Source organism: Microcebus murinus, chromosome 12 (genome assembly GCF_040939455.1).
Source record: "Microcebus murinus isolate Inina chromosome 12, M.murinus_Inina_mat1.0, whole genome shotgun sequence".
In the NCBI taxonomy this organism is placed as follows: domain Eukaryota; kingdom Metazoa; phylum Chordata; class Mammalia; order Primates; family Cheirogaleidae; genus Microcebus; species Microcebus murinus.
Window position 1 is genome coordinate 29,941,004 of NC_134115.1, and position 26,667 is coordinate 29,967,670.

At 42.4% G+C, this 26,667-nt stretch overlaps 1 protein-coding gene across 5 annotated transcripts in view; it reads left to right on the top strand.

Annotated features, from left to right (window-relative positions):
• DOCK8 (dedicator of cytokinesis 8) overlaps nt 1-26,667 on the top strand; it is a 205,680-nt gene that overhangs the window by 137,346 nt on the left and 41,667 nt on the right. For all 5 annotated transcript variants that reach the window (XM_020289294.2, XM_020289291.2, XM_020289296.2 and 2 more), the window contains 9 exons: nt 687-782; nt 4,315-4,410; nt 10,005-10,154; nt 12,426-12,539; nt 16,041-16,196; nt 17,709-17,848; nt 20,305-20,474; nt 24,329-24,471; nt 26,331-26,513. In XM_020289294.2, coding sequence (XP_020144883.1) covers nt 687-782; nt 4,315-4,410; nt 10,005-10,154; nt 12,426-12,539; nt 16,041-16,196; nt 17,709-17,848; nt 20,305-20,474; nt 24,329-24,471; nt 26,331-26,513 — 1,248 coding nt within the window. The remainder of the gene's footprint in view (nt 1-686; nt 783-4,314; nt 4,411-10,004; nt 10,155-12,425; nt 12,540-16,040; nt 16,197-17,708; nt 17,849-20,304; nt 20,475-24,328; nt 24,472-26,330; nt 26,514-26,667) is intronic.

Below are 26,667 nucleotides of genomic sequence, written 5' to 3' on the forward strand. Positions count from 1 at the left end.
CCCTTCCCGCTGAGAGCTGGTTGTTAAACATTTGCTGGCATAACATGGCTCAACCTCGTTTTCAAGGTCCCATTTTCTGATTGCCCAGGGAAGAGGTAGCCTGCAGATATGATTGACAGCCTTTATCTTTATCATTTTCCTGAATGAAAATGAAAATATTATATTTCTATGTGGTCTGGGTTAACAATTTTCTAATTATTTTGTAGCAAGGGGAGAAATTTTTGTCAAACCAAAAGAATAGAAAATGACCTTTCCACTTCTTTTCAGAGTGGTTTTTGACGGTTTATAGTTTAGGAGACTGAGTACAGCACCATACTAAACCACAGGGAGGCACTGTGCCCACACCTTTTTCCTGCTCTCCCAAGAAAGTCAGACTTAGAACGTAGGAAGAAACTATTCAGCAGGCCCTGATTCCTAACTGGTTTTTAACTATAGGTTGCTGCACACCAAACTAACGATAGTGATTATCTCAGGAGCAAGTGAAATCAGGAGTAACTTCACCTTCTCTGTTTTATACTTATTTATGGCAATTGTTTTACCTTTGAAACCATAAAAAAAATATATATATATTAAAAGTGAATTATGAAAAAAGAATGAATCCTGAGGTTATGATTTCCGGGGAGCTGGCTCACCTTTCCATTGTCCCACTGTCGGTTGACTATGAAGCCATGGTTTGTGTGTTTCAGATTGCTGACCGCAACTGTAACAGGATGTCTTACTACTGCTCTGGCAATAATGATGTTCCAAGTTCGACTGCAGCCCCAAGGCCAGCCAGCAAAAAGGTACTGAGCAGGGCAGTATGAGGATAATCGCAGGATAAGGAAAAAAGGATTTGTCCATGCTCTCCCTCTGTGATTCAAAATAGACACCATCAGAGTGCTCTCTTACCTTGTTCTCCACCTTGCTATCTCACACACACACTTTTGCAGCTCTACCTTAATCTCCATTTTTTGACCACCTGACTACCCATTAACTCAGTGGTTCTCCAACTTTATCATGCATCAGAATTACCTTGAAGGTTTGTTAAAACTGATTGCTGGACTGTGTCTCCAGAGTTTCTGATTCAATAGATCTGAGTTGGGGCCCAAGAATTTGCATTTCTTACAAGTTCCCGGCTGATGCTGATCCACACTTTAAGAACCACAGCATGAGCCCCTTTGTCAGTAGAAGGTGAGCTGGAGACAATTCATCCTTGACAAAAGTGAAAGGCAATAATTAAGTTTCATTTATTTCGATACTATATAAAGTAATATGAAATGCTTTCTCATAATTCTCCATCATCAGTCTTACCTATGAGTTCAGAAACTGTACAAGCTGTGAAACTGCTTACCAGAATTTCTTAAACCAACAAAATTCCTCCAATCATAGTCACAGCCTGGGTGGTCTGAGGCATGGGCGGTCTGTCCCAAGTTTTCTTCTCTGGGGCACCTGTTATAGTAGCTACTTAAGTCAAGTCTTGAGTGTTTTTCAAGACCCGGATTAAAATGTAAACATGCTCATTGCAAAGAATAACACAAGAAGCTATTTGCAACAGCTGACACTGCAGGGAAATGTTTATGAAAAGCAGGCGAGGAGGGAATGAGCCTCAGAGGAGGGAATGAGCCTCAGCCCGCTCCCCTTGGGCTGGATGAGGGAGGGATCTAGCCTGGGAGGCTGGAGCTGCAGACTGCCATCACTCAGCACCACGTGTCCAGGGAGAGGTACCAGGAGTTCACTATGAAAGGAAAAGTGAAAGGTATGGTTAGACTAAAAACAAACTTGTCACTTAACTCTAAAATTTGGCATTAGGCTGTCATAGTCCCTTTGCAGTGACTGGGTGTGAATACCATTATCTTTCTTAAAACCATTATTTGCCTGCAGCCTGACTTACTTAAGGCATGTCCTGTTTGGTTTGCAATTGCCATATTTTGACCTCAAATGACCAGAAGAGAGTCATTTCATTTCAGACAGAAGTTTAGCCAATATGTTTCCTTAATAGCTCTCGGCAAACAGGGTTTTGCTGCTTGGCTATTTTCTATAACCTCTAGAGCAAGGTGTTCTTGTAATAATGCAGCCCAAGAAGCAGCATAAATTACTTTAAGCAGCAGCTTATCCTTGTCTAATCTCTTCTTGCCATAAGACTCTGGCAGCCAAACTGACCTATTTTCCAGAGGCTACCTTGGAAGCTGGGCATGTCTTTCCTGCAATGGGAAAATCAAGGTGTAGCCCAGTTACATAGTGTGCACAGTTAGACCACATGCTAGATTAAAATTCAACTCCATGCCTCTCCCAGATGGGAGAGCCTCACTTAAAACTCACAACAGCAAACAAATGAGTAAACTTGTATTAAGATTATTAAGGTTTGATTAATGTCACAAAATGAAGTGAAACCAACTAATAGCTGAAGTACCTAAACATTTTCCATTCATCACCATTAACCCACTGGGGATCTAGGTAGTTAAAACTCCCAAGCACAGAGATTTTCCATTTGTCTTCCTTTAGTTTAGCTAAGTAGCTCTCAAATTTTAATGTGCATAAGAATTAGTAAATTGGGTTGCAGGTATACTATACTCTGTGGGTAATTTAAAAGACTATCAAGAACAATCTTTGCCCTAATCAATTTTTACTTTAGGGGTTGACTTTAAAACTTAACTTTCAGCCAGCCATGGTGGCTCTTGCCTGTAATCCCAGCACTTAGGCAGGCTAAGACTGGAGGATTGCTTAAGGCCAGGAGTTGGAGACCAGCCTGGGAAACATAGTGAGACCACCCTCCACACCCCACTCCACCATTTCTATGAAAGATAGAAAGAAAAAAAAAAAAACGTAACTCATACATAAGGATGTCATATTGTTTTAGCTTTCTTACCCACTGAACAATAAAAAAAAAATGAGATCTGGGTTTTTTGGGCATAAGATGAATGAAAGCACAGAAAATTCCCAGACATCGATTTTGCCTTTAGTTAGGGTGACCAGCCATTCTGATTTGCCAGGACTGAGGCAGTCTCCAAGATGCAGGACTTTCCATTTTAAGACCAGGACAGTATCAGGCACACTGAGATGAAGTGGTCGCCCTGCCTTCAGTCTTGAACTCTTTCTTCCCCATCAAAACTATTGTCTGGAGCATTCACCAGAAGCCAGATAAGCTGGGAAATGGGGAAAGATGTAAGTCCCCATCTGCTACATTGAGTAGTCAGAGGACTTGAAGGGAAGTGAGCTATAAAGTGGAGCTGCGGGGCTTTTCAAGCATCTGACTCTGGGACATAGGAATTTGGAAGTTGTGAGTTCAGGCTGACACCACTGTGCCTTTTTTTTTTTTTTTTTTGAGACAGAGTCTCACTTTGTTGCCCAGGCTAGAGTAAGTGCTGTGGCATCAGCCTAGCTCACAGCAACCTCCAACTCCTGGGCTCAAGCGATCCTCCTGCCTCAGCCTCCCAATTAGCTGGGACTACAGGCATGCGCCACCGTGCCCGGCTGATTTTTTCTATATATATATTAGTTGGCCAATTAATTTCTTTCTATTTAGAGTCGAGACGGAGTCTCACTCTTGCTCAGGCTGGTTTCGAACTCCTGACCTCGAGCAATCCGCCCGCCTTGGCCTCCCAGAGTGCTAGGATTACAGGCGTGAGCCAGGGTGCCCGGCCGCACTGTGCCTTTTAATGCAGGAGATACACTCATAAACCCAACCAAGCACCTTTCCCCACAATGCCATCGGGGGATTACAAAAACAAAAATTATCCAGTCTGGAAGGGAGTTTGGATGCCATCTAGACAGTCATCCTCAGAGTGGGACCCTGGACCAGCAGCAGCAGCAGCATCACCTGGGAACTTTTTAGGAATGCAGAATCCCCAGCCCTGCCGCAACCCTACTGAATCTCTGGGGGTGGGGCCCAGCGCCCTGTGTTTATCAAGCCCTACAGGGGATGCTGATACACATTCTAGTTGGAGAACTGCTCTCCCACTGCCTGATTTTATGAATGAGAAAATTGAGGGCAAAGAGAGGAATGGCTCACCCGTGGTCACATAGAGGGTGTGCAACAGCATCTGAGAGGAGGAGAGATGGGACCAGTTTCAGCGGCTACCCTGCAGTGCTCCCCCATAGGAGGCAGTTTCACTTTCCTCCGAGTCCATTCCTTCAAACCCAGCTCTCCTATCCAGGACCAATGCCAACCTTCTACCCACCTCAGTGGCCTTTGGTCTCGGGGTTTTTCGGCATTGACTTGGCCTGGGACATCTAGGACACATGTTCAGGAACTGACAAGCTATTAAATTGGAGGGAAAAACGTAAAGGAAAGAGGAGTTGGTGAATAATCACCTGGTTTTTGTGGTTGTTGTGCAGCATTTCCACGAGGAACTTGCCCTGCAGATGGTGGTCAGCACTGGGATGGTGAGAGAAACAGTCTTCAAGTACGCCTGGTTCTTCTTCGAGCTCCTGGTGAGATTCTTGCTCGTTCAGAACTAACTGCAAAGGGAAAAGGGAAACGTGGTAGAAAGGAATTGACGTCTTGTTCACCAAGTTGCTCCTGCTAAGAACCTGGGATCATTCCTTGAACTCTCACCCCTTCATTCACCTTCCATAAAGTCTGCTGATTTTACCTTAAAAATCTACCTCCAACCCATTGCCTCCCATCATGTTCCCCATTTCCCACCTGGCCGGGCCACCATGCGTCGTCCTCTTTTTCCTGTCTGTGCCCATTTTTGCCCTTGGCTCATAGATTCTGCACAGAGCAGCCCATGTTAAACAGATAATGCCACTCCCCTCTTTAAACCCCTTCAGTGACTTTCAGTGTGCTGAGAATAGAGCACAAATTTCTATCATGGCCAGAAAAGCCCTCGCTAATTCTGTCGATTACCTCCATCTCTAGCCTCGTCTCATGCACGGTCCCCCCTCAGTCAGCCGCGTTGTTTCCTTTTTGGTTCTTTGAAGAGGTCTTTTCAGCTTCAAAGCCTTTTCTGGATTCTCTCCCCATTCCTGACCCTTCACTCCCCAACCCCCCCAGCTCACAGTGTCCTTCTCTTTAGGTTTCAGCTTCAATGACACCACCTTTAAGACTCCTTTTCTGACTACTGTATGCTGTAATATGTCTCCACCTATTATCTCCTTTTAAACACCTTTCCTGTTTCTTTCCTTCCTAGTACTTATCTCAATTGCTTTTCCATCTCAGCCAGTAGATTTCTAGGTTTTGGATCTGTCATCTTCATTACCCCATTTCTAGCCCCAGCACACTGCTTGGTATCATACAGGTGCCAACTAATATTTGTTAGAAAAAGTATGAAATTTGTGTATCTGTTTGCCCTAAAACTTCTGTCATTTCTTCAGCGAAAAAAGCAAAAGGTACAGCTGTAATTCCTTAATTTTAAAATAAGGAGAATAATAGTCTTAACTATTTTCGTATCATTATTAATGCAAGTGGTAGGGTTTTACCACAAAGCCTCTAAGAATAAGCATTGGCCAATGCTGATCAATGCACAGTGAAATGGTGTTAAATGAAGAAAGGATAAAAGCACAGACACCACCTATGTAAAAATGTATATAAAAATAATTCAGAGGATTAGGAGTCAGTTGAGATTTAGCGATAGTGTTAGCTTTATATTCACTGGGCTCTTTCCCCTGTGACATTAAGTGAATCATATTTTTTAAAGAGAGAGAGAGAGAAATGGTAGGGTTTCCACCTAAGCTCTAGTTTTTATATGTAAGTTCAAGCACAAGAAAAAGAAAGCAATGCTGAACAACAGGACATAAAGAACAAAGGGGTCATTTGTACCCCCATAATATGCTGAACTGAATTTAAAAAAATAAATAAATAAATAATTTGAAAATTAAAAAAAAAAGAAAGAACAAAAGGGTCAAAAGAAACAGAAGTAAAACACCCTGGGGAGGAAATGGGAAGTGATGTGCAGTGGAGGTAAAAAGAAGTCAGGCTTATGCCACAGAAATGGATCCAGGATTCAAACCTTTCAGAGTTTCATGAAGTCCCCAACCCCTAGTTTGAGAAACGTCTGAAAGCACAGCTCTAAATCCCTACAACAAAATCACCTGGGGGTGCTTAGTAAAAATGAAACAGATTCTGGAGATCCTCCCTAGAACTCCTAAAATTAGGAGGGGTGGAGGCCAGCAGTGTGCACTTACCTGTCCCAGGTGACTTCTAAACACAATAATGATCCACTGGTCCACGCCACCTCTGCTCTGTAAATCCTAAGCAGAGGGGGGTCTTTTGGAATTTGTACCCAGCCAGCACTGGAAGTTTTTACAGTCCAAAAGCCAGGCTGATGAAGGTGGGTGGCTGCAGCCCACAAGTTTTGGGGCAAGAGCATTAGCAGTGACACATGAGCTCTGTGCTCTGGCAGGAAATGGACTGGCCATAAAACCCACTCCTCTCTTTTGTCTTGAGGCACAAGAATTATCAAAACCAACACGCCATGCCCTGTATATCCTGCTTCTATTTACACATCCCCCCCACCATCAAGTTTCTCCATAAAGAAGATTCACTTGGGTCAAAATCTATCTAGAGATGATGATTCATGCTAATAATTAATTCCCAGTCTTAGTGAACACAGCTTTGCTAACCCTGAGTGGTTCCTTGTGGCATCTAGAGCTTTCTTTTGAAGGCAGTTTGTATTCTCTGCCAGTGTAACAATGCCTCTGTCCTTCATAGAGTCCCAGTAGCAGCTGGCATCCCTGGGGAAGAAAAAATAATAACATCTAAAATGGATTGTGCATCTTACTATATATATGCCAGGCACTGTTTTAAACATTTTAAAAAGCATTATCTCATTTAATCCTCATCCAACCTCGAGGCAAAAGGAGTTTTTATTATCCCAAATTTACAGATGGGGTTGGGGGAAGGGTGTTGGCCATGAAGAGGGTCTCCAGGTCCACCAAAGGCTTCAGGAATACAGCTTCACTGACCCCAACTGCAGGGAGCTAAGGAAAGGTGAAAACTTTCTAATCTTGCACATTTATTTACTAGGACTTGGTGGGCCCAGGAGAGAAAGCGAAAGCTAAAGCACATAGCCCTTCTTACCTCCAGAGAGTCCCTTATGGGGAGCAGATGAAGTAATTGGGAAGGAAGCCCCTGCTAATATGAGCACATTGAGGGGGTTGCCCACAGGGAGGTCAACCAAGACACCAGTTACACGGGGCTCGGCAGGGTCCTGGCAGGACAGAGTTGGCCTTACTCAAAAGGGTTCACTGAAAAGCATTGATCAAAAGGACTCTGCCCAGGGTGTACACACGGTTACAGCAGCCAATGAGGGTTGGTGAGGCACCTGGGGTGCAGCAATGGCCAGAGCTTTTATCTGTCCTAGCTCTAAAGAATCAAGGGTAGGGAACAGTGCCACTGAGGCATAGAGAAAGCTGGAGGCAGAGAAGGTCCACATGACAGGAGCTGGAGCCTTAGCAAAACATTGCCTCTGCCAGAGCCCCACTGAGACAGGGATGAGGGCAGTGAGAGTGAGTAATGCCTGGGCTCTGTGCACCCCTCATTACCCTCTCCCCCTCGCCCTCTCCCCCCCCCCCCCCCGCAGGTGCCTCACATTAGCCAACTCCAACAAGAAGACAAGGGGGCTGATAGCTTCCATTTGTCTCTCCCCCAGCAGTCCAGAGGCTCTGGGCGGTCCAGAGCCCAGCTCCCCAGCATTCAGAGACAGGCAGAGAAGGGCAAGAAATCCATCCGGGGGCTGGGGGAGAGACAAATGGAAACTATCAGCCCTAGCCAGGACTTTACAAGGAAATTGATCTCAGATGCAGACAGAGCACCCAGTCCTCCATGCATTGTTTATATATTTGCCTGACTGATGCCCAGGAAGTTGTTCAAAAACCAAAACAGTTTTTTTTCCCCCCAAGAAGCTTGAAGAGAGAGAAACAACAGCCTCCTTAGGCTTAGCCAACAACTTTAACACCCTTTAGTTGTGTCAATGCCCAAGTGCTAATGAACAACCACTTTGGCATTGGAGCTATCAAACACAATCCTTGGGTGAATTCCGCACTTGCTAATGAATAAATCCCTGTGCTTCTAGAAACTGCTGAGCCAGACCTTGGAGACCCAGAGATACATGGGTGACCTAGTTTACTCACTCAGGACACAAAGTTCTGCACTAAAGGAGTTCTTTAGAGGTCTCCCTACTTTGAATGTGCCACAAAGGCCAGTATGGGGGGGAAGTTTTTCCTGCCTCTCCCCAGCCCACAAATCATGGGCCAAGCATCTGCTAGTATTTCTTCTACTGGGTATTCTTCTCTGGAGACACAGAAGACAGAGTAGCTGGCAAGTTGCTGACAGTCTGGAAAGAGGCCATTAGTTGGAACAACGGTGTTGTGAGAATTATTTATTTGGTTGTAGGATGGCCAAACTCTGCAGGCAGGAGCTGAATACAGCCTGGTGCTGAGGTGGGGTAGCCAGCAGAGACTCGGGATTGGGGTTGCCCAAAACAAAGGGGTCGTATCTTCCTACGTCCTTTGTTAGGAGCATGTAGTGAGAGAGACACTTTTGTTGAACAAAGATGGGGTCCAGTTTCCACCCCTCATCAAGGTCATCCCACCAAGTGTGTTCAGCTTTATGAGATTTGGGTACATCCATGCGTCCTGAACGAAACAGGACCCTGCAGTGGAGAGAAACCATGGTTCTTACACTTGGACATTAGCACAAGTGTATTAGCACAACCTGGGATGTTCTCAAGTCTTCCCTGAGCTGGCTGTGGTATTATCTGAAAACAGGAAACACATAAAGTCTATCTCCCCTTTTTCTCTTCTTATTTCGCCTTCTCTGTGTTTTTTCTTTCTGTTTGTCTCAGTGATAACAAAACTTGCCATCCTTAGAAACTGAAATCTGATGTTAGTACATAAAAGTTCTCCCATATAGCTCTTGGAAGTGGAAGTCAGTTTCTATACAACTATCTTTGTCTCCTTTTCTTCCAGCCCAGACTGGGGTAGGGGCAGGGAATGGAATGTGGGTGTCTCAACTCTTAACTTCTCAACTTCCAGGCTCATTTCTTTTTGCAGTGACTCTCTGACTAGCCTGGACACATTCATGAAAATGACCTCAGAGTGTAGGCACCCAACCACAAGAACTCCCAGTATTTCCTATGTTGCTAGTAGTTCTAACCAACTTCCAACAAGGGCAAGACTCAACCTTAGATGGTATCAAAGGCGGATTGTATTGACCCATGAATCTCCTGGTCCCAAGAAGAAGTCCAAAAGATAAGCATGAACTTGACTTAAAATTGTGGTAGGCAGTGAGCTGGTATTATCCTAGTCATAATACAGGCAGTCACCAATGGACACATACATAGATTTTATATGTGTGTGTGTGTGTGTGTGTGTGTGTGTGTGTGTGTATACAATACACACACATATCTCAAAGCATAATTTCCTCTAGAGGCAATGTTCCAATAGTGGCTAAGTTTCCAGCTAGCCAACAAAATCCTACTCAACATATAATATAGTTGAGATTTATAGAAGCAGGAAGTATTAATAACTCTGTTGGAAACCACAGAATCGTCTCTGGGAAAACTCTGCTCCCTTAAGAAAAACTGTAAAACTCAAAATAGGAGGAACATTTCTCCCCTGTTGTCCTTACTGTAGTTTCAGGAACAGAAAAGACTCCAGTTCACATCAAGAACAAGATCATAAACGTTCCTTTTTGTGCCATGTGTGACGTGCTGTGATGGCGTGGTGCCCTAGTGGTTCCAGGAGCCCAGCCCGGGTCTGCCTTCCAGGACGTAGGCAGTTCAGAGAAGGGGAGTTTTCTAACACTGTAGCTAAAGAATGAAGCCCTGGCTTTGTCAGCAGCAAGAAGGGAGCCCCCTGACTTGGGGTCAAGAAGAGGACACCCTTCCCACCTCCCGCCACCATGGTAACCATTCGTGGGTCGGGAGCATTTCAGTCCGGAGGCTGCTTGGGCACCACCAGCGCAGACACAGTGTTAGAAAGTGTATTGTTAAAGAGCTGTTCTCCGAGTGTTGCCCCCTTTCCACATTGTACAAGCAGGTCGCCAATCTCCATGTTGACATTTCCCCCCACCCCCTCTATAGGTGAAAAGCATGGCCCAGTATGTACATAACATGGACAAACGGGACAGTTTTCGGAGGACTCGCTTCTCTGACCGTTTCAAAGATGACATAACTACCATTGTTAATGTGGTCACCTCGGAGATCGCGGCCCTTTTAGTAAAACCTCAGAAGGTAACTGTGTATTTTACTCTTTACTTTCTAAATTGTTTACCTGGAACGTGTTACTTTCATAATAAGAGAAAAATGAGCATTAACTTTTAAAACAGTAATTAAAATATAATTATGTGGTGAAAGTTAAATGCAGTATGTTATACTGGACTGGACCCAGGGATGGGGCTGGGAAATTGTTATAAAGAAATTGCAATATGGATTACAGTTTAAATGATTATATCAATATAGATAAGAAAGAGAATATGTTTGCTCTTAGGAAATATCCTTAAGTATTATGGGGTAAATGGGCATGATATTTGCAACCTACACACAAATGGTTCAGGAGAAAAAACAATTCTGGAAAGAAATAGAATGTAAAACAAATGTAACAAATGTCAAACATTGATGAACTCTTAAAGGGTATATAGTAGTTCTTTGTACTATTCTTGCACTTATTCTATAATTTTGAAATGGTTTCAGAATAAAAGTTCAAAAATACATAAAATGAAATAAAATGTTAAAAGTTAACTATAAAATTTAGGGAACAGTGTTTATTATTAATACTTTTATCATTATTAAGAATTTGAGGCCAGGCGTGGTGGCTCACGTCTGTAATCCTAGCACTCTGGGAGGCCGAGATGGGCGGATTGCTCGAGGTCAGGAGTTCGAAACCAGCCTGAGCAAGAGCGAGACCCTGTCTCTACTATAAATAGAAAGAAATTAATTGGCCAACTAATATATATAGAAAAAATTAGCCGGGCATGGTGGTGCATGCCTGTAGTCCCAGCTACTTGGGAGGCTGAGGCAGGAGGATTGCTTGAGCCCAGGAGATTGAAGTTGCTGTGAGCTAGGCTGACGCCACGGCACTCACTCTAGCCTGGGCAACAAAGTGAGACTCTGTCTCAAAAACAAAAAACAAACAAAAAAAAGAATTTAAATGCTGCCAAGAATTTGGGAGAAGGTTTTCGTTTGGCTATTCCTCCTGGCAAACTTTGTTAGAACAGCAATGGTATCTTCATATTGGCAGGCATGAAAATAAGGCACAGTGAGGTTGATAAATTTTCCAAAAGTCACACAGCTAGCAGCAAAGCCACACTGGAGATGCCAAGCCCAGATATACAGACAGTCATGCAGAGTACTCAGCAGGGGTAGCCATGTGGGAGGGTGCTGAGAGCTCCAGGATTTCTCATTGGCACTGCAGAAACCTCTTTACCAGATCCACCTCCATCCCAGTGACTGGTCAGCATGGCCTGAATTTGCAAACTGTGCATCATAACAAGAGGAAAATAGTTTCAAGTCATATTTTTAATAGTGTCAGAGGAAATTGATTTGTCATTCTGAGAATAAAGGACATAAACATGAAAAAGTGAATCGCTGATTGCTCTGAAGTGCTGTAAAATTCCTCATATATATGAGCACAAAATAATTAGACAATAAAATTAGGCAAGGCACAGTGGGTCACACCTGTAATCCTAGCACGCTGGGAGGTGGAGGCTGGAGGATCACTTGAGGTTAGGAATTTGACCAGCCTGAGCATTTTACAAAAAAAAAAAAAATAGAAAAATTGGAGACTGAGGCAGGAGGATCTATCTGCTTGAGCTCAGGAGTTTGAGGTTGCAGTGAGCTATGATGACACCACTGCACACTAGCTGGGGTGACAGAGTGAGATTCTGTCTCAAAAAATAAAAAATTAATTAATTAAATTAAAATTTAAAAAACCTAGCCTCAATCCAGGCAGAAATTCACCCTTACCAAGTATGACTCTGACCTCTCTTAGGCTGGGAATGCTGCCTAATTGGGGGGAAAATTCCTTAGGCAAAAGCTGATTCTTTTATCCTGATTGGATTTTCTACAATAATCCTTATAAATTAAGAAACTGTCTCATTGAAGACAATGAATACATTTCAAGTTAGCTTGCCCAAAAAATAGTTACAAAAAAAGTTACCAGGCTTCAAAAAATTTGAGGACCCAATCTTGAATATAGAAAACGAGCTCAATTATATACATACGAATATGCATGTAGGAAAAAAAGTGACCAGAAGGAAATGCACCTATGTACTAGCAGTATATAAAGAATTACTTGATCCAACCCAACAGTCATGGCATCAGTTAAAAGCTAAATTATATTTGCTAAGATGTTTTGCAGACTCATCTCCTTTGCCCAGTGTCACCCAGAGGGACAGTGGCTGAAATAAAAGACCTGCCTTTCCTAACTTTCCCACCAGGGATCTGGGAGTTCATGTTCAGGTTTTACCACAAAATGATTTGGGTGTTTGTATGTTTGTGTTTAAGGAAAACGAACAAGCGGAAAAGATCAACATCAGCCTGGCTTTCTTCTTGTATGACCTTCTCTCCCTCATGGACCGTGGCTTTGTGTTTAACCTCATCAAACATTACTGCAACCAGGTGAGTGGTCCCCGGAGCTAGCCATTTTGTTCTTCTCATCCCGCAAGGGTGGGGCTTGTATGTCCAGGTGAGGTTGCTACAGGGCTCAGTTGGGAGTCTCTAGGTCAGAAAGCTGGGTGGGCACTAGCAGCTTGGTGGGATGTAACTATTACATAATACAAGGCTCTATCTTATCAATAGGAAAAACAGCTGTCCAGAGAGGTTTTATGGAATCTGCACAGCAGACAGGCACTAAAAGATCTGCTTGTTGGGGCTATTTTTTAAATAATTGGATGTGTGAAAATTTGACTTTGGTGTGAGCTAACCCATGGATGTCTGTAGTGAAGAAATGAACAGCCCAGGAGCCAACACACAGAGAGGATCTTTGGCTCATTTGCATAACCCCTCCCCTCAAAAACCACTAACATTTCTTTTTTTTCACCGTATTATTATTTTAACACGATTTTATTATTTAAAAAATGGCCTTATTTACAGTCATAGAATATGCTCATGCAAATACTTAAAAGAATACAAAAATAATCTCTATTAACAAGTTTGCTTCACATGCATGCTACTAGATCATCCATCAAACTCACTCCAAGTTTTGGAAGCACCATATAGTGTTGGAGCTTATATAAGAATGAAAGGAGATTATGGCATTATCTAAGAAAATGATGTGACCATCATCCGCTATATAAACAAAAAGACTAAGTTTTCTAAAGGAAGTCCTGACAAGGAAGCAGAATAACAGAAAAGAATCCTAAGGAATCTCGGAAGTCCCCGAGCATCACCAATCCCATGCACCCTGACCTCCTGCCCCTACAGTGCATGGTCTGTCCAGGATGCCCCAGAACAGAATGGCACAGGGGTACTTTGCTCCTGTTGCCCTCCTTTTGAGGTTTTTAGGATTAGGATTCCAGGTCACTGGGTGCATCTCAAATACAAGTTAACCTGTTTTCAAACCTTTAAGTTGGATATACGGGAAAGAGATACTAGAATACCACTCTAGGCCCAGGGTTTGCTAGTCCCACATGGGCAGTTTTTAGTCCCAAAAAAGGAAATAAGGCAATCCAAAGTGGAAGTCTGCCTGCCCTGCAAAATGCACATTTTCATTTTCTCTTTCTCTTTCTTTTCTCTTGCTCACAATCTTTCTCTTTAAATTCTTTCCTTTTCTTTTAGCTGCCTACTCTTTCTTTCTTCCTTTCCCCTGCCAGATAGCCCTAGACCGGGGGTCAGGAGACCTGTGTTCTAACTCCCATGATGCCATTAGTCACCCCTGGGACTGGGTAGCATGAACTTTTGAGGTATTCGTTTCCTCCTCTGCAAAAAGACAAGGCTGCGTTGGACTTCCCCAGATCTTGACGCTCTGATGCTATGCTCTACGTCTGCCTGTGACATTCGTGGACATTGCTTATCCCCATTAGTGGCACTGAGGCCTAACAAGGCTACTGACCCCAGTTCATGGTGATTTAATTCGCTGGTCCCAGCTCTCTAGATACAGAATGAACCTCATACCTGAGGCAAGTGGTATTTTCCCAAAGTTGTCGGATTTTATCAGTTTGTATACCCTGAGTCAAACATCCTGTCATGTTTTCTGCCATGTAAAGACTTCATGGCAATGGATATAACCTTAATCTTTTATTAACAGTCACTAACAATAGACAAATTTACTTCTTCAATTACTTTCGGTCGCCTACAATGCAGTACTAAGTTAACACCCATCGCTTGGGTAGGGCCACTGGTGCTGGCACTGTGGGTCTTTACCTTTGGGGAAGGTGTTTTGGGAATGCACTTTACTCCTCTTTGCTAACTTAACTCAAATTAGTTTTGAAATTTATGTCTTTAACAATATCTCAAGAGACCTATGAAAGATACCCAAAGTGGGGCCTTCTTTGAAGTGCAGCTCTCTTGTGCTTTCAAGCTTAACCCAACACCTCTTTACCAGAGACTCTCAGTGATGGGCATTTGACCAGGTTCTGATCAGTTCAGTTTGCTGGTGGCCCCGCTCGTCCAAAGTCAGCCAGAAGTACATATTGAAAGGGTATGGGTTCTGGAAACTGTTCTTGCGTGGAAGGCATATGTTTTATTTCATGTGTAATATATAAATTCATTTGTTTTAAGCAAATTTCTAACCATGGATCAATTCTATAGGCAAAATGCCCCACAACACAATGGCTTCTCCTCAAGTGGCTGAAAATATGTGTTCATTTAAATTCTATAGTTTAGAAAAATGCTCTCCAAGTGAGTGAAGAGGAGGCATATCCCTGTGCAAGGATGACATGCTTCGAATTCCTATGCTGGGGTGGGAGGGTGTTTATGATGAAATATTGAGGGGCTCCAGGTCACCAGTACCCCCTTCTTCCCCTACTTTGCCTTTAGAGGAGGTGCCTCTGAGTCTGGGTCTTTTGGTTGTTTAACTCACCAGAGGAAAGCAAGGGACCTCTTCCAGACAGTCACCTTTGTCTGCTTTTCATTGCTTGTTTCATGGTTGGTTTATTTGTTTTTTTAAAGGAAGATGTTTTCTAAAAAGTCTTCCAGCTTCCTCTCTCTCTTTCTCCTCTATTTCCTTCTTTCTCAAGCTCCTTGACTTTTTGGGCAAACTTTGCTTTTGGGCAAGCTCCTGGACTTTTTCACAGGTAGTACATACTTTCCTAAGTTGTTTGATGCCTTCCTCTAGGAAACTGGTTAGAGAACTTTCCAGTGGGGCCTTTAATTAGAAAGTACAAAAGAACATTTGGCATTAAAGTCATCCAGTCATATTCTATTAGTTTCATATGGCCCCGTGTGAGGTCTACTCCTTTCATTTAATTTCTCAGACACAGTCGAGTTTTTGTAAAATTAATTATATTATGTTACACTGAAGACATACCGCAAGATTATTTTCAACACAGACCTGCCATGGTATTATAAGGTTGACAAAGTGGGAGTCAGGGCAAGAACCCTCATTTTGGATAGCTATTAGGCTAAAATTTTTAAGGGAAACAGTAATGAATGAAAACTTATTTGGCCTCCCTATAACGTAGAATTTGCCATCTGATGCACTATCCCACTAATTTTTTATTTATTTATTTATTTTTTTTGAGACAGAGTTTCACTCTGTTGCCCAGGCTAAAGTGAGTGCCGTGCTGTCAGCCTAGCTCACAGCAACCTCAAACTCCTGGGCTTAAGCGATCCTCCTGCCTCAGCCTCCCGAGTAGCTGGGACTTACAGGCATGCACCACCATGCCCTGCTAATTTTTTCTATATATATGAGTTGGCCAATTAATTTCTATTTATAGTAGAGACGGGGTCTTGCTCTTGCTCAGGCTGGTTTCGAACTCCTGACCTCGAGCAATCCGCCCGCCTCGGCCTCCCAGAGTGCCAGGATTACAGGCGCGAGCCACCGCGCCCGGCCTATCCCATTAATTTTTATTAAATTGATTGCCTTCATCTGGGGAGAAAGGATATTTTTGTGTCTGCCAACCTCAGCTCCATTTGCCTTATAGTAAAGTCTTCATTCCTCTTTTTTGTTTTTCTTCCCAGCTGTCAGCCAAGCTCAATAACCTTCCAACGCTCATTTCCATGAGGCTGGAGTTCCTGAGAATCCTCTGTAGCCATGAACATTACCTCAATCTGAACCTCTTTTTTATGAATGCTGATACTGCTCCAACATCGCCTTCTCCCTCCATATCTTCCCAGGTAACCAGCTAGCAGATTTATTCAAGCTATTTCATTCAATTAGCTTAGTTTAATCTTGTATTTCCTATAAAGGTTCATCTTATTAATTAGAAGAAAAATCAAACTAATCAAACCAGATCAAGTATGGTACCCAAAGTTACTCCATCTTAGCTAACAGTTTACAGGCTCAGTAACTGGTTTTTTCCTAGGCTTATGGGTCCCTGATCAGGCCAAGTAGAGCAAGGAATCCATAAGCACTATGACAATTCAGAAACTCATAGAAAAATCTCATATCTTCCCTGGTCTGATATTAACCAACTATTATATTATGCAAATACAAGATTCCAAAGTCAAATAAGTTTGGGAGACCCTATGTCAACCAGGTTTCTTTGCATTAGGCCATCCAAGAATGTTGAACTAGTGAATGTAAATTGTAAATGCCCAAAAAGTGGAAAAGGAAATGAGAGGAGGGACGTGTAATAAACAGTGATTCCCAAAGTGATTTGATATATGGAAACCCCACTCCCACCCCATAGATTGCTCAAAGGACTAGTGTCCTCTAGAACAACTTTAAGGAATTGCTGTTTTATAGTCATATTTCATTTACAGGGAGCAAATCAGTAGTTCGGAGCAGCAGGCAAAAGTTCTCCTTATTAGGTTCTATTTCTGTTGCATATTCCTTGACACTAGCACAAAGGTGAAGTCTTGTCTTATTAATGGAAAAGAATCTTTGCCATTCATGCCACATGACATGACCCAGATGTGGGCTACGTGACCATCTTAACGTGGACTGGAAAAGGTCCAACTTACAAGCAGCAATTCCAAATATGTAAACTTTCTGCTGCATCCCGCCCAGCAGGTTCCATCCTAGGACTACCCTGGACCTAACCTTGCCTTATCCTCTCCCCACATTCCCCTTCTGACTGCCCCAGGGAGTTACCAAACCCCACGGCTTGGTGAAGGATTTTCAGAGGCACTTTAGATGCTGTTAGTGAAATATAAAGTGTGCTCCCAGGATAAGAAAGAACACAGGACAGGAATTACCTACGACTGGTGAATCTGACACTTCCCTGCCTGATACCACTTCTAGTTCCAGGCCAACAAAATTCAATGTGCTTAAGCCATATTCAGAAATGCAGCTGAGTAAACAGGGGCCTTAAATAAAGGGAGTGGTTGGTTCTAGAGGAATTGCCTGCTCACAGACACAAGATTAGATGTGGTTCTTCTTTCCCTATCCAGATTTTATTCTAGGATTTTAATCTTCAACTTCAGGTAGGGAAGGAAGTGATATTCATTTTTCAGTAGACTCTGAGTGCTTTATTTTCATCTTTCTCACTTCTCAGACCTCCATCTGTGGGAATGGGAAAGTGATGTAACCACTCATGCCTCAGTTTCCTTATCTGTCACATGGGATACTAGCAGTACCTATCTCCCAAAGTCTGGCTGGAGCAAGGGATGCTCCATAAATACTCGGCACTGCTCTCTTAATTCCAGTTCTCATTATTCCTAAAACTGCTCCTTGTGCTTCTGTAGAATTCGAGCTCCTGCTCCAGTTTCCAGGACCAGAAGATCGCCAGCATGTTTGACCTGACTCCGGAGTACCGCCAGCAGCACTTCCTCACCGGGCTGCTCTTTACGGAACTGTCTGCTGCCTTGGATTGCGAAGGGGAAGGGTATGTTTCTGACATTTAAAATGGAACATGAAGCTAAAAAAAAAAAAAGGATGCTCCTTAATAAAGTTTGCAGTCCAAATTCCCGAGCTTGGCAAAAAAACTCTACTGTCCGTCAGTTCTGAGGAATAGAACCATCCGTGTCTTCAAAAGGTGTCACTGATGGGAATGTAGAAAAATTAGGGGAGAGAGAGGAACCACAGAATAACTTTTTTTTAGTCCTTTTGGTGTTCAGATTAGGCACACAGAATTGAAAGAACTTGCCCAACATTACATAGCAGAACCAAATCTAGAGCCGTGGTCTTTTGAGACCCTTTCCAGGACTTATTCTACCATACCAAACCATCTCCCTGCCTGCTGAACCTACTCCTATGAATTCTATTGCAAAAGAAGTTTCCAGAATAAAGTATGCTAATTAATGGTAGCATTGCTGTATATAATGGATTTTTGTCTAATTGGAAGTTCTCAAGTTCTCTCAAAGTGTTTATAATTTAGGAAACACGATATCCCTGCATAAAACAATTACAGGAGTACATCAAGTTTGTGCAACTGCAGTAACAAATATATTCCAAGCTCTTTGCACCTATTGACATAGCACAAGTGAATGTATGTCTCTGTCTCCTTGTGGGGCAGTGGGGAAAATCTCATGTTCTTAGCTCTAAATTCTACCTCCTAACACAAATTCAGGTTCTGAGAATAGCCTTAGAGAGCTTCATCTTCCATGGCTTCGATTCCATCTTCTCTCAACCCTAACTAAATTTCTCCCAGTTTTCGCAATTGAATTTCCTACTCTATAATTGACATAAATTTCCACAGCAACAAAAAGTACACTGACACATACGCTGAGAAGATGCTGAGAAGAAAGTTTGAACATGAAGAAAATTGCCTTCATATACAAACACACACGCGCATTTCTTAATTGTTCTTTAATAGCACTGCTTTAAGTGATTTCTGAAAATAATCTGTAGTATTTACATTAGCATAACTTCTATTTTCCATTTTCATTCTGGCTAGAAACAGCCCTGGCATCTGTTTTTGTTGCTGATATATTACTAGCAACAGGGTAGAGTATATTAGAGATCATCATGTAATTATGTTTAATCAGATGGATACATTCTTCAAACACACACACACACACACACACACACACACACACACACACACACACTTAGTACCTTTTCTACCCCCCAGAGAGTAACTAATTAACAGTGTCATTCCTTTGGCAACACAATTATCCCTGATTGCTGGGTTGTCAGTTACTCTCCTGCAAAGTCATTATAATTACTGTCACGACTTCAGCATGTGGGGCTAAAACCTCAGGAAAATTTCTCCCTTTAACAATACTTTCTATTGATCAGCACTTCTCTTTGCTGCCAAGACAATTAATAGACTTACCAACACCTGCCCAGCTGTGAGGAAAGAGCCAATGAGACATATCTCAGTACCTGGACCCTTATAAGAAGCCACAGCTCCAGTTTCCAGTGGGCCTCCCTGGAACCCCCCACGCCTGGGTGCACCCACAAATGTTATTAAATCCAAAGTGTTTTTCAAGCATTTGGAAATTATCTAGCATCTTTGTGCTAAGCTAGCAAATTGTATTGCCTTATTCAAAACACAACCAATGCCAGAACTCCAGACTAAGCTGGTAGTCAGAACAAAAACAACTTGAAATGCAATTTACAATTATCTTATTTTAGCCACAGTGTGCAAATCTGAGTCATTTAAAATTTTGGCTTATATTTTCCATATAAGCCTCAATTCTGATGTAACCTTGTTCCATTTGAAAAGAAAAGGTATATTTTAAAAATTGAACATCTTCAGCTTGGTTTCAGATACTCTACTAGATGCTTTATTTTATTTTATTTACTTTTTATTGAAGTATAATTTATATGCAATAAAGGGCCTAGATCTTAAGTGTAAAGTGCAATTAATTTTTACCTATGGGTAACTGCCCACCAGATCAAGATAAAGGATATTTCTAGCACCCCAAGATATTCCTATTGCCCCCTTCAGTCATGTTCCCCCCACAGTTAACCACTATTCTGTGTTTTATCACCAGCTGGTATGACCTCTTACTGAACTTCACATTCCTTTGCTGAGATCCTTCAGTGTGGTTGCACATATCAGCAGTTCATATTTTTCTTTCAACTGCATGTATTATTCCTCTGTAAATATACTACAATTTGTCTACCATAAATGGAGATTTGGGTGAATGTCAAAAGAATATATACTGAAGGAGGAAAAGAAGAGCAAACCCTAAATGCAAACCAGATGATAGGAAACAATAAAGAGTACAGACAAATTGGATTCTATTTAATATACATTTCTACCCTCTTTTGCTTGGTTTCCACATTGTCGCCTTGTTGTTTAGAAGCATTTTGATCTAGCTCTACTGTCCAAGAGCATTTTGGTCAAGCTCCCTTCACCATAACCTCTAGCGTTCTGTGTTTTGCCAACAGAATCGGCAAAGTGCAAAGAAAAGCTGTCAGCGCCATCCACAGCCTGCTAAGTTCTCATGACCTGGACCCTCGTTGTGTCAAACCGGAGGTGAAAGTCAAAATTGCCGCCCTTTACCTGCCTTTGGTTGGCATCATTTTGGATTCTTTGCCACAGCTCTATGACTTTACAGGTAAGGATCTCTTCTGTCTCCTACCTGAGATTGATGGGGGCCCCTGCCAAATGTCCCACCAGAATGAGGTCCCTGTCATCAGCTCTAGTGCTAACATGCTGATAGGAGCAACTCTTCACAGCAGTGGTCACCAGACCTTTTGAACACAGGCCCCAGTCAGTTAAAAAGAAAAAAAGGGCACATAGCTCCATGTGCGTTTTCTTTTTAGAAATTATTTACTTATTTGTTTGTTCATTTGTTCGTTCATTCGTTCGCTGATTGGCTAGTATATGATGAACTTTGTAAACCATGTCCCACAAAGGACAAAATAGTAACAAAATTACTCCCTTTGGAGATCACTGCTCTAACACCTTGAAATAAAGGCATTCCATCCCTTTTCTTTTATGGATGTTGAAGCAAAGAAGCAGCCTCGAATGAACCCTAACAATTATTCCATGCAAAAAAAAAAAAAATCGTAGTGTCTGTTAGTGTTAGGAAATTCTGCCATAGCAGAGAAACTTTGCCTTTGTCACTAAGTGGCTAATTTTGAGGTCAATATCTCCTGCTTAGCAGCAAGAGGAAAGGAAAAATTGTCTTAAAGGGATTTCTGAACCTGCTGAGTCTATTTTACATATTACAGCATGGATTATGAAATGTAGAGGGGGAAAAACCCTTCCAAATAAAGGAACTTCTTATGTGAGATCTGAGAAAGACAGTCTATCTGTCTGCCCTCCCCCCAACACACACACACACAATTCTGATCCCTTTGGGGTGCTACTTGCTTTCCCCAATTAGAGGTGAATGACCTGTGGCCTTAGGGCCACATGTGGCCTTCTGGGTCCTTGGTGAAGCCTTTTGACTGAATCCAAATTATATAGAACAAATCTTTTTATTAAAAGGGGTGCAGCAGAGAAAGATGGAGCTTTCCTTGCCTCCTTTGGTGCTTAAAAAAGAACAATCTTGAAATCAGAAGGCCACAGGTTCCCCACCCCATGGTTTCAAGTATTCAGTTCATAAAAATGAGACCAAATACTTATTGCCTTCAATTCATGCAAATCACAAAATGAAAGACAATCCTTCCTATGGAAGTAATTATCTTCTTTCTTTAAAAACATTCCTCCAGCAAACTGCTAAAGGTGGAACTATGAAAAGAAAGGTGAGAGCCAGGGGTTAGGGTCTGTTGAGTATTTTGGGGCCAGAAAGGCGAGGAAATTGCAGAAACATACGTGTGACATACAGGGTGAGCAAGCTGCACAATGAGATGGGTAGCTTCCTCTAGTAGCTCCTGACTGGAGGGAACTGAGAACAGAATTGTTTTCAAAATTTAAAGATGTAAGGCAGAGCACGGCGTGTGACTTGGAATCCATTTCAAGATTCATTGCTGGGAAGTTTCTAGAAAGTTCCAAGAGCTACCACTTGCTTGTTCTCAAAGCAGGGAACCACTTTAGCACACATTCTGCAAAGCTTTCTTGTTGATTAGAATTTTCCGTATCAGTCACTTGGAATCAGAACTTTTTAACACTTGGTCTCTGAGCCTCTTAAGCCTCAAAGGCTTCTTTACTTTATGGTCATGATGTGGCTAACAAGAGGGAAAGCAGTAAAAAGTGTCCTATTATTCCAGGTAATATAGCACATCTATTAAATATAGACTCATTAGATTGATAAACTAATAAGAATATCATCTTTCAAAAAGAGACATCTGAATTCAAACTCCAGCCATTATTTATTACTATATGTGACCTTTGAAAAGTCCAACTTTTATGCCTTTCCTTCCTCTATAGACTGTAAAAATGTGATAATGATGCCTACTTATTAGAGCTGTTATAAAGATGGAACCAGAGAATTTCTATAAAAGCATTTTGCACTGCAAATGTTTATGTCTTTCCTTCTTTTTCTTGTAACTGTGACCCTGTGCATATTAAAAGGATTTGGGAATGTATCTTTTACATTAGTCGTGATAATGTTACCAGGTCTTGCATAATTTCCACCTGCTATTTATTTCACCATTTGTTTAAGGACCCAATTGCCTTCAAACACAACAATGAATTATTATTTCTAAAAATAGGGTTATAAATAAATAAATAATCGGGTTCTATTTTCACAAGTTTAGCAGAGAAAATGCTGTTTACTCTCAAACTTTCATGAAAAATCGAAGGTCCAAATGGCTATAGTGTTGACAGGTCTAATAAAACACGAGTTTTTAGTGAATCAATCAGTTGCAAGTGTTTTAACACAATTTTCTCAGAACCACTTGAACAAACAGTTTGTGTGTGCATGATTGGTAGCATTCTTTAAAAAAAAAAAGCCTTTTAAATGGTTGATCCTTTTTCTGCTTACGTACATGTCCTGTGTTTCCCCGAAAATAAGATCTACCCATAACATAAGCCTTAGCAGGATTTCTAAGCATTTGTTCAATAGAAGCCCTACCCCAAAAATAAGACCTAGTGATGGGCATGGCTACACAGCGTGTCTGCACAACCCATGCATTTTGTCTCAGAGCAGTAAAGAAGACGAGCAGCCCTTCTCATCTGCCCCATGAGAGCTCTATTGCTTGACATGAGAGATTGGGGCCAATGGTTCTAAAGGAAGTAGAGTCACAAGAAATTCAGGATGGAATTCGGGGTTTGGAGAGTTATGATGATGTTCCAGGAGAAGACGACTTAACTATATTTGAATAAATGTAGATTGTGTTCCGTACTTAAAAAAAATAACACATCCCCTGAAAATAAGCCCCAGGGTGTCTTATTGAGGAAAAATAGATATAAGACCCTATCTTATTTTCGGAGAAACACGGTAGACCTAACTATAAATATGGATATATCTGTATTACATAGATATAGTAAATTAACATTCTTTTTAAACATTTGAAATTTAATAAATCATCACTGAACTTGTGATAATTACTTATTATTATGTAAGGTACTTGCTTAATTCTGTAATTGTAGGTTCCTTCCTATTTGGTCATTATTTAAAATATATGAATAAAGCTTAAAAAGTATTGTATTATAGAAAAAGGTTGGAAAAACAAACACCACATGTGCTCACTCTTAAATTGGTACTAATTGATCAACACTAAAGCACACATATGGAAGTAACATTCATCAGTGTCGGGTGGGTGGTGGGGGAGGAGGGGATGTGTAAATTCACACCTAACAGTGGGGTGGGAGCTATCTGGGGGATGGGTACGCTTGTAGCTCTGACTTGGGCTATGCAAAGGCAATGTATGTGACCAAAGCATTTGTACCCCTGTAATATTCTGAAATTAAAAAAAAAAAAAAGAAAAGTGTAGGCCGGGCATGGTGGTTCACGCCTATGATCCTAGCACTCTGGGAGGCCAAGGCGGGTGGATTGCTCAAGCTCAGGAGTTCAAAACCAGCCTGAGCAAGAGCAAGACCCCCATCTCTACTAAAAATAGAAAGAAATTAATTGGCCAACTAAAAATACATAGAAAAAATTAGCCTAGCATGGTGGTGCATGCCTGTAGTCCCAGCTACTCAGGAGGCTGAGGCAAGAGGATTGCTTGAGCCCAGGACTTTGAGGTTGCTGTGAGCCAGGCTGACGCCACAGCACTCACTCTAGCCCGGGCAACAGAGTGGGACTCTGTCTCAAAAATAAAAGTGTTATGAAAATTCTGAAAACTTTTATTTACACAATTTGAAAAATTAATTTCTAGCATAATCTTGTGCTGGGCATTTTGTCTCTTTTATTCGCCTCCTTGCTTTTTCTTTAGATGGTGGCAGATAAATAATGCTAAATGCCAGGTTTAAAGTTACTGTGCTGACTGTAGTGGTAAGAAGTATCAGTCACTTTATTGGATAGGGACATAGGGAAATATCACCTTTGGCTTGGCTCCAGTGCTGATGTTTTCGTTGCAGCTGCAGATGTGCGTAGTGGGAAAAGCCGCACCAATGGCTCAGATGAAGAACAAGAAGGGGTCAGTGCAATCAACCAGAATGTGGCCCTGGCCATAGCTGGGAATCATTATTTGAAGACAAGTGGAGTAATGCTATCTTCCTTGGTATGTTGGTGCATATTTGTCTGGTTTAGTTTCATTTTGTGTCTTTCCCGTGTTCTGATGGGAGAACCCAGCTTAGAGTCGGCAGTGATGGTTTCTTCCTCACTGTGCTGGAAGGAGTCATCGTGAGGCTGCCAGTCGAGGAACACACAAGCGAGACAGCGTTCTGGCAACAGCGAGAGGGGTGCAGACCAAATTCAGGCAGTCCCAGTGGTGCTGCGTTCAAGGTTCAAGAAACCAGGAAAGAGGAAAGCTTGGGAAATCTAAGATCATTGCAAAAGGAGATCAAACCAGGGCTCCCTCCGGGGGGGGGGGGGCCCTGAGCTGTGTTTATTCTACATGTTTATTATTAATTCTGTGCCTACCTCCAGAAAAAGATTTCAGAAGACTGGTAGCTTAGGGTAAGTGCTTCGTAAGCAAAAGACTACAGCGTTTCTAGGCCCTTCGGGAGCCTGAGGAGCATTCTTTGGCTCTATCCCCTTGCTCTGACCCTGTGGCTTAAGGAAGGGGTTCTTCAGGAATGCACCCTCTGATCCACTTACGGTGGGATTCACCTCTGTGCGTTGATGAGCTCTGACCGTCCCTTGTCAAGGCAGCATTGCATCCTCCAGCTTCACTCCATGTGCCATTTCAGTGTTTGTTTTATATCTGCAATGAGCTCAACTTGGCTGTCTGCTGCCAGGGCTGTGTCTCGACCTAACTCTTCTTTGCTAGACGACTTTCCTGTCTCCCCCTGGCACTCAGCAACCTCCTATCCCCATGAGAACTGGGGAGGCCGAGAGGCAGGGAGACAAGAAAGAGAAAAGACACTTGAGATTTTTGACATCACTGATCTTACAGCTTGAAAAACAGTGTGTGTTTTATGACCTCCTCCACCTTCCCAATATCCATCTTCCCAACATTCTTAGCTGCTGGCGGCGGTGTGTGCCGTTTACATTATTCGCCTTTAAGGGGGAAACTCAAAAGCCCAAAGTTCACCTGTTAGAACCTATTGCCTGTGAAGTTACACCTCAAGATGTCCTTTATTCTTGTCAGTAAACTCAGAATAACTGAAGTTAAAGTAACTTCGTAACCTCTGTTGTTTCCGTCCAAAACTAACATCCTCCTGACATGCTCACAGATAGACACCTCATTGCCATTTCACCACTGCATTCCTCTGGATATTAGCTGCGCTGCGTGAACCAAGGGCGCAGCCTCTCATTGTTGTTTGTGTTGATTTGATGAGTAATAGAAAGTGCGCTCAGCACTCTAGAATGAATACTTGTGGCCAAAGCATGAAAGCAAATAGCCTGAACCCCCCACACCCCTGCCCCCAGGCAAACATAAATTGTAGTTAAAGTCCCATGACAGCGGACTCCACCAACAGATTTGATTAATTTGCTGAGCAGTTCATGACCCTTATGTTATAGTTTGGACTATGTAGCAAAGAAGCTAAATCTTGAACAGTGAGGTTATTCATGGCACCCAGCCAGGTTAGTTCTCTTCTATGGGTCCAACCCTCCTGCTATCCAGCATGGAGGAGAAATACCTGGGGATATTAGCAACACAAAAGTCCCTTTGTGTTGTTGAGATGGTAGAGCATGGTGGAAGACCAGGGCACATCAGCACACCACACTGCTCCTAAGGCGGAGGGTACTCAGGTATGTGGCTGAACACCCGGCTCTGATACTGGCCCCACTGAGCCTCTTTGCTGAGCAGCCCATCTCCAAGAATACAGCTTCTCCTGCCTACACAAGGCAGGGCTCCTGGAGACGGGTCCCTGGCCAAAGAAGTACAGCCACAGCATTCTAAGAGAACACTTTCAATTATTCTGTTGTTTAACTTCTTCCCCTGCCTCCATCCCTCCATCTGCCTCCTTCCAGCCCTACAAGCAGTATAACATGTTGAATGCCGACACCACCCGCAACCTCATGATTTGCTTTCTCTGGATCATGAAAAATGCTGACCAGAGCCTCATTAGGAAGTGGATTGCTGACCTGCCGTCAATGCAACTTAACAGGATTTTAGATCTGCTTTTCATCTGTGTCTCATGCTTTGAGTACAAGGTAAGCGTGGAGTGGCTCAATCTTACACCAGCTCTTATCTCCGAGGTTCAATCTTGCCTTGTTACTCTTCCCCATTGTTTGGGCAATGGCGGCATCATCATCTTTTCTTATTTTTGTATTTAAATCTATAACCTGTTTGCATTTATAGATAGTA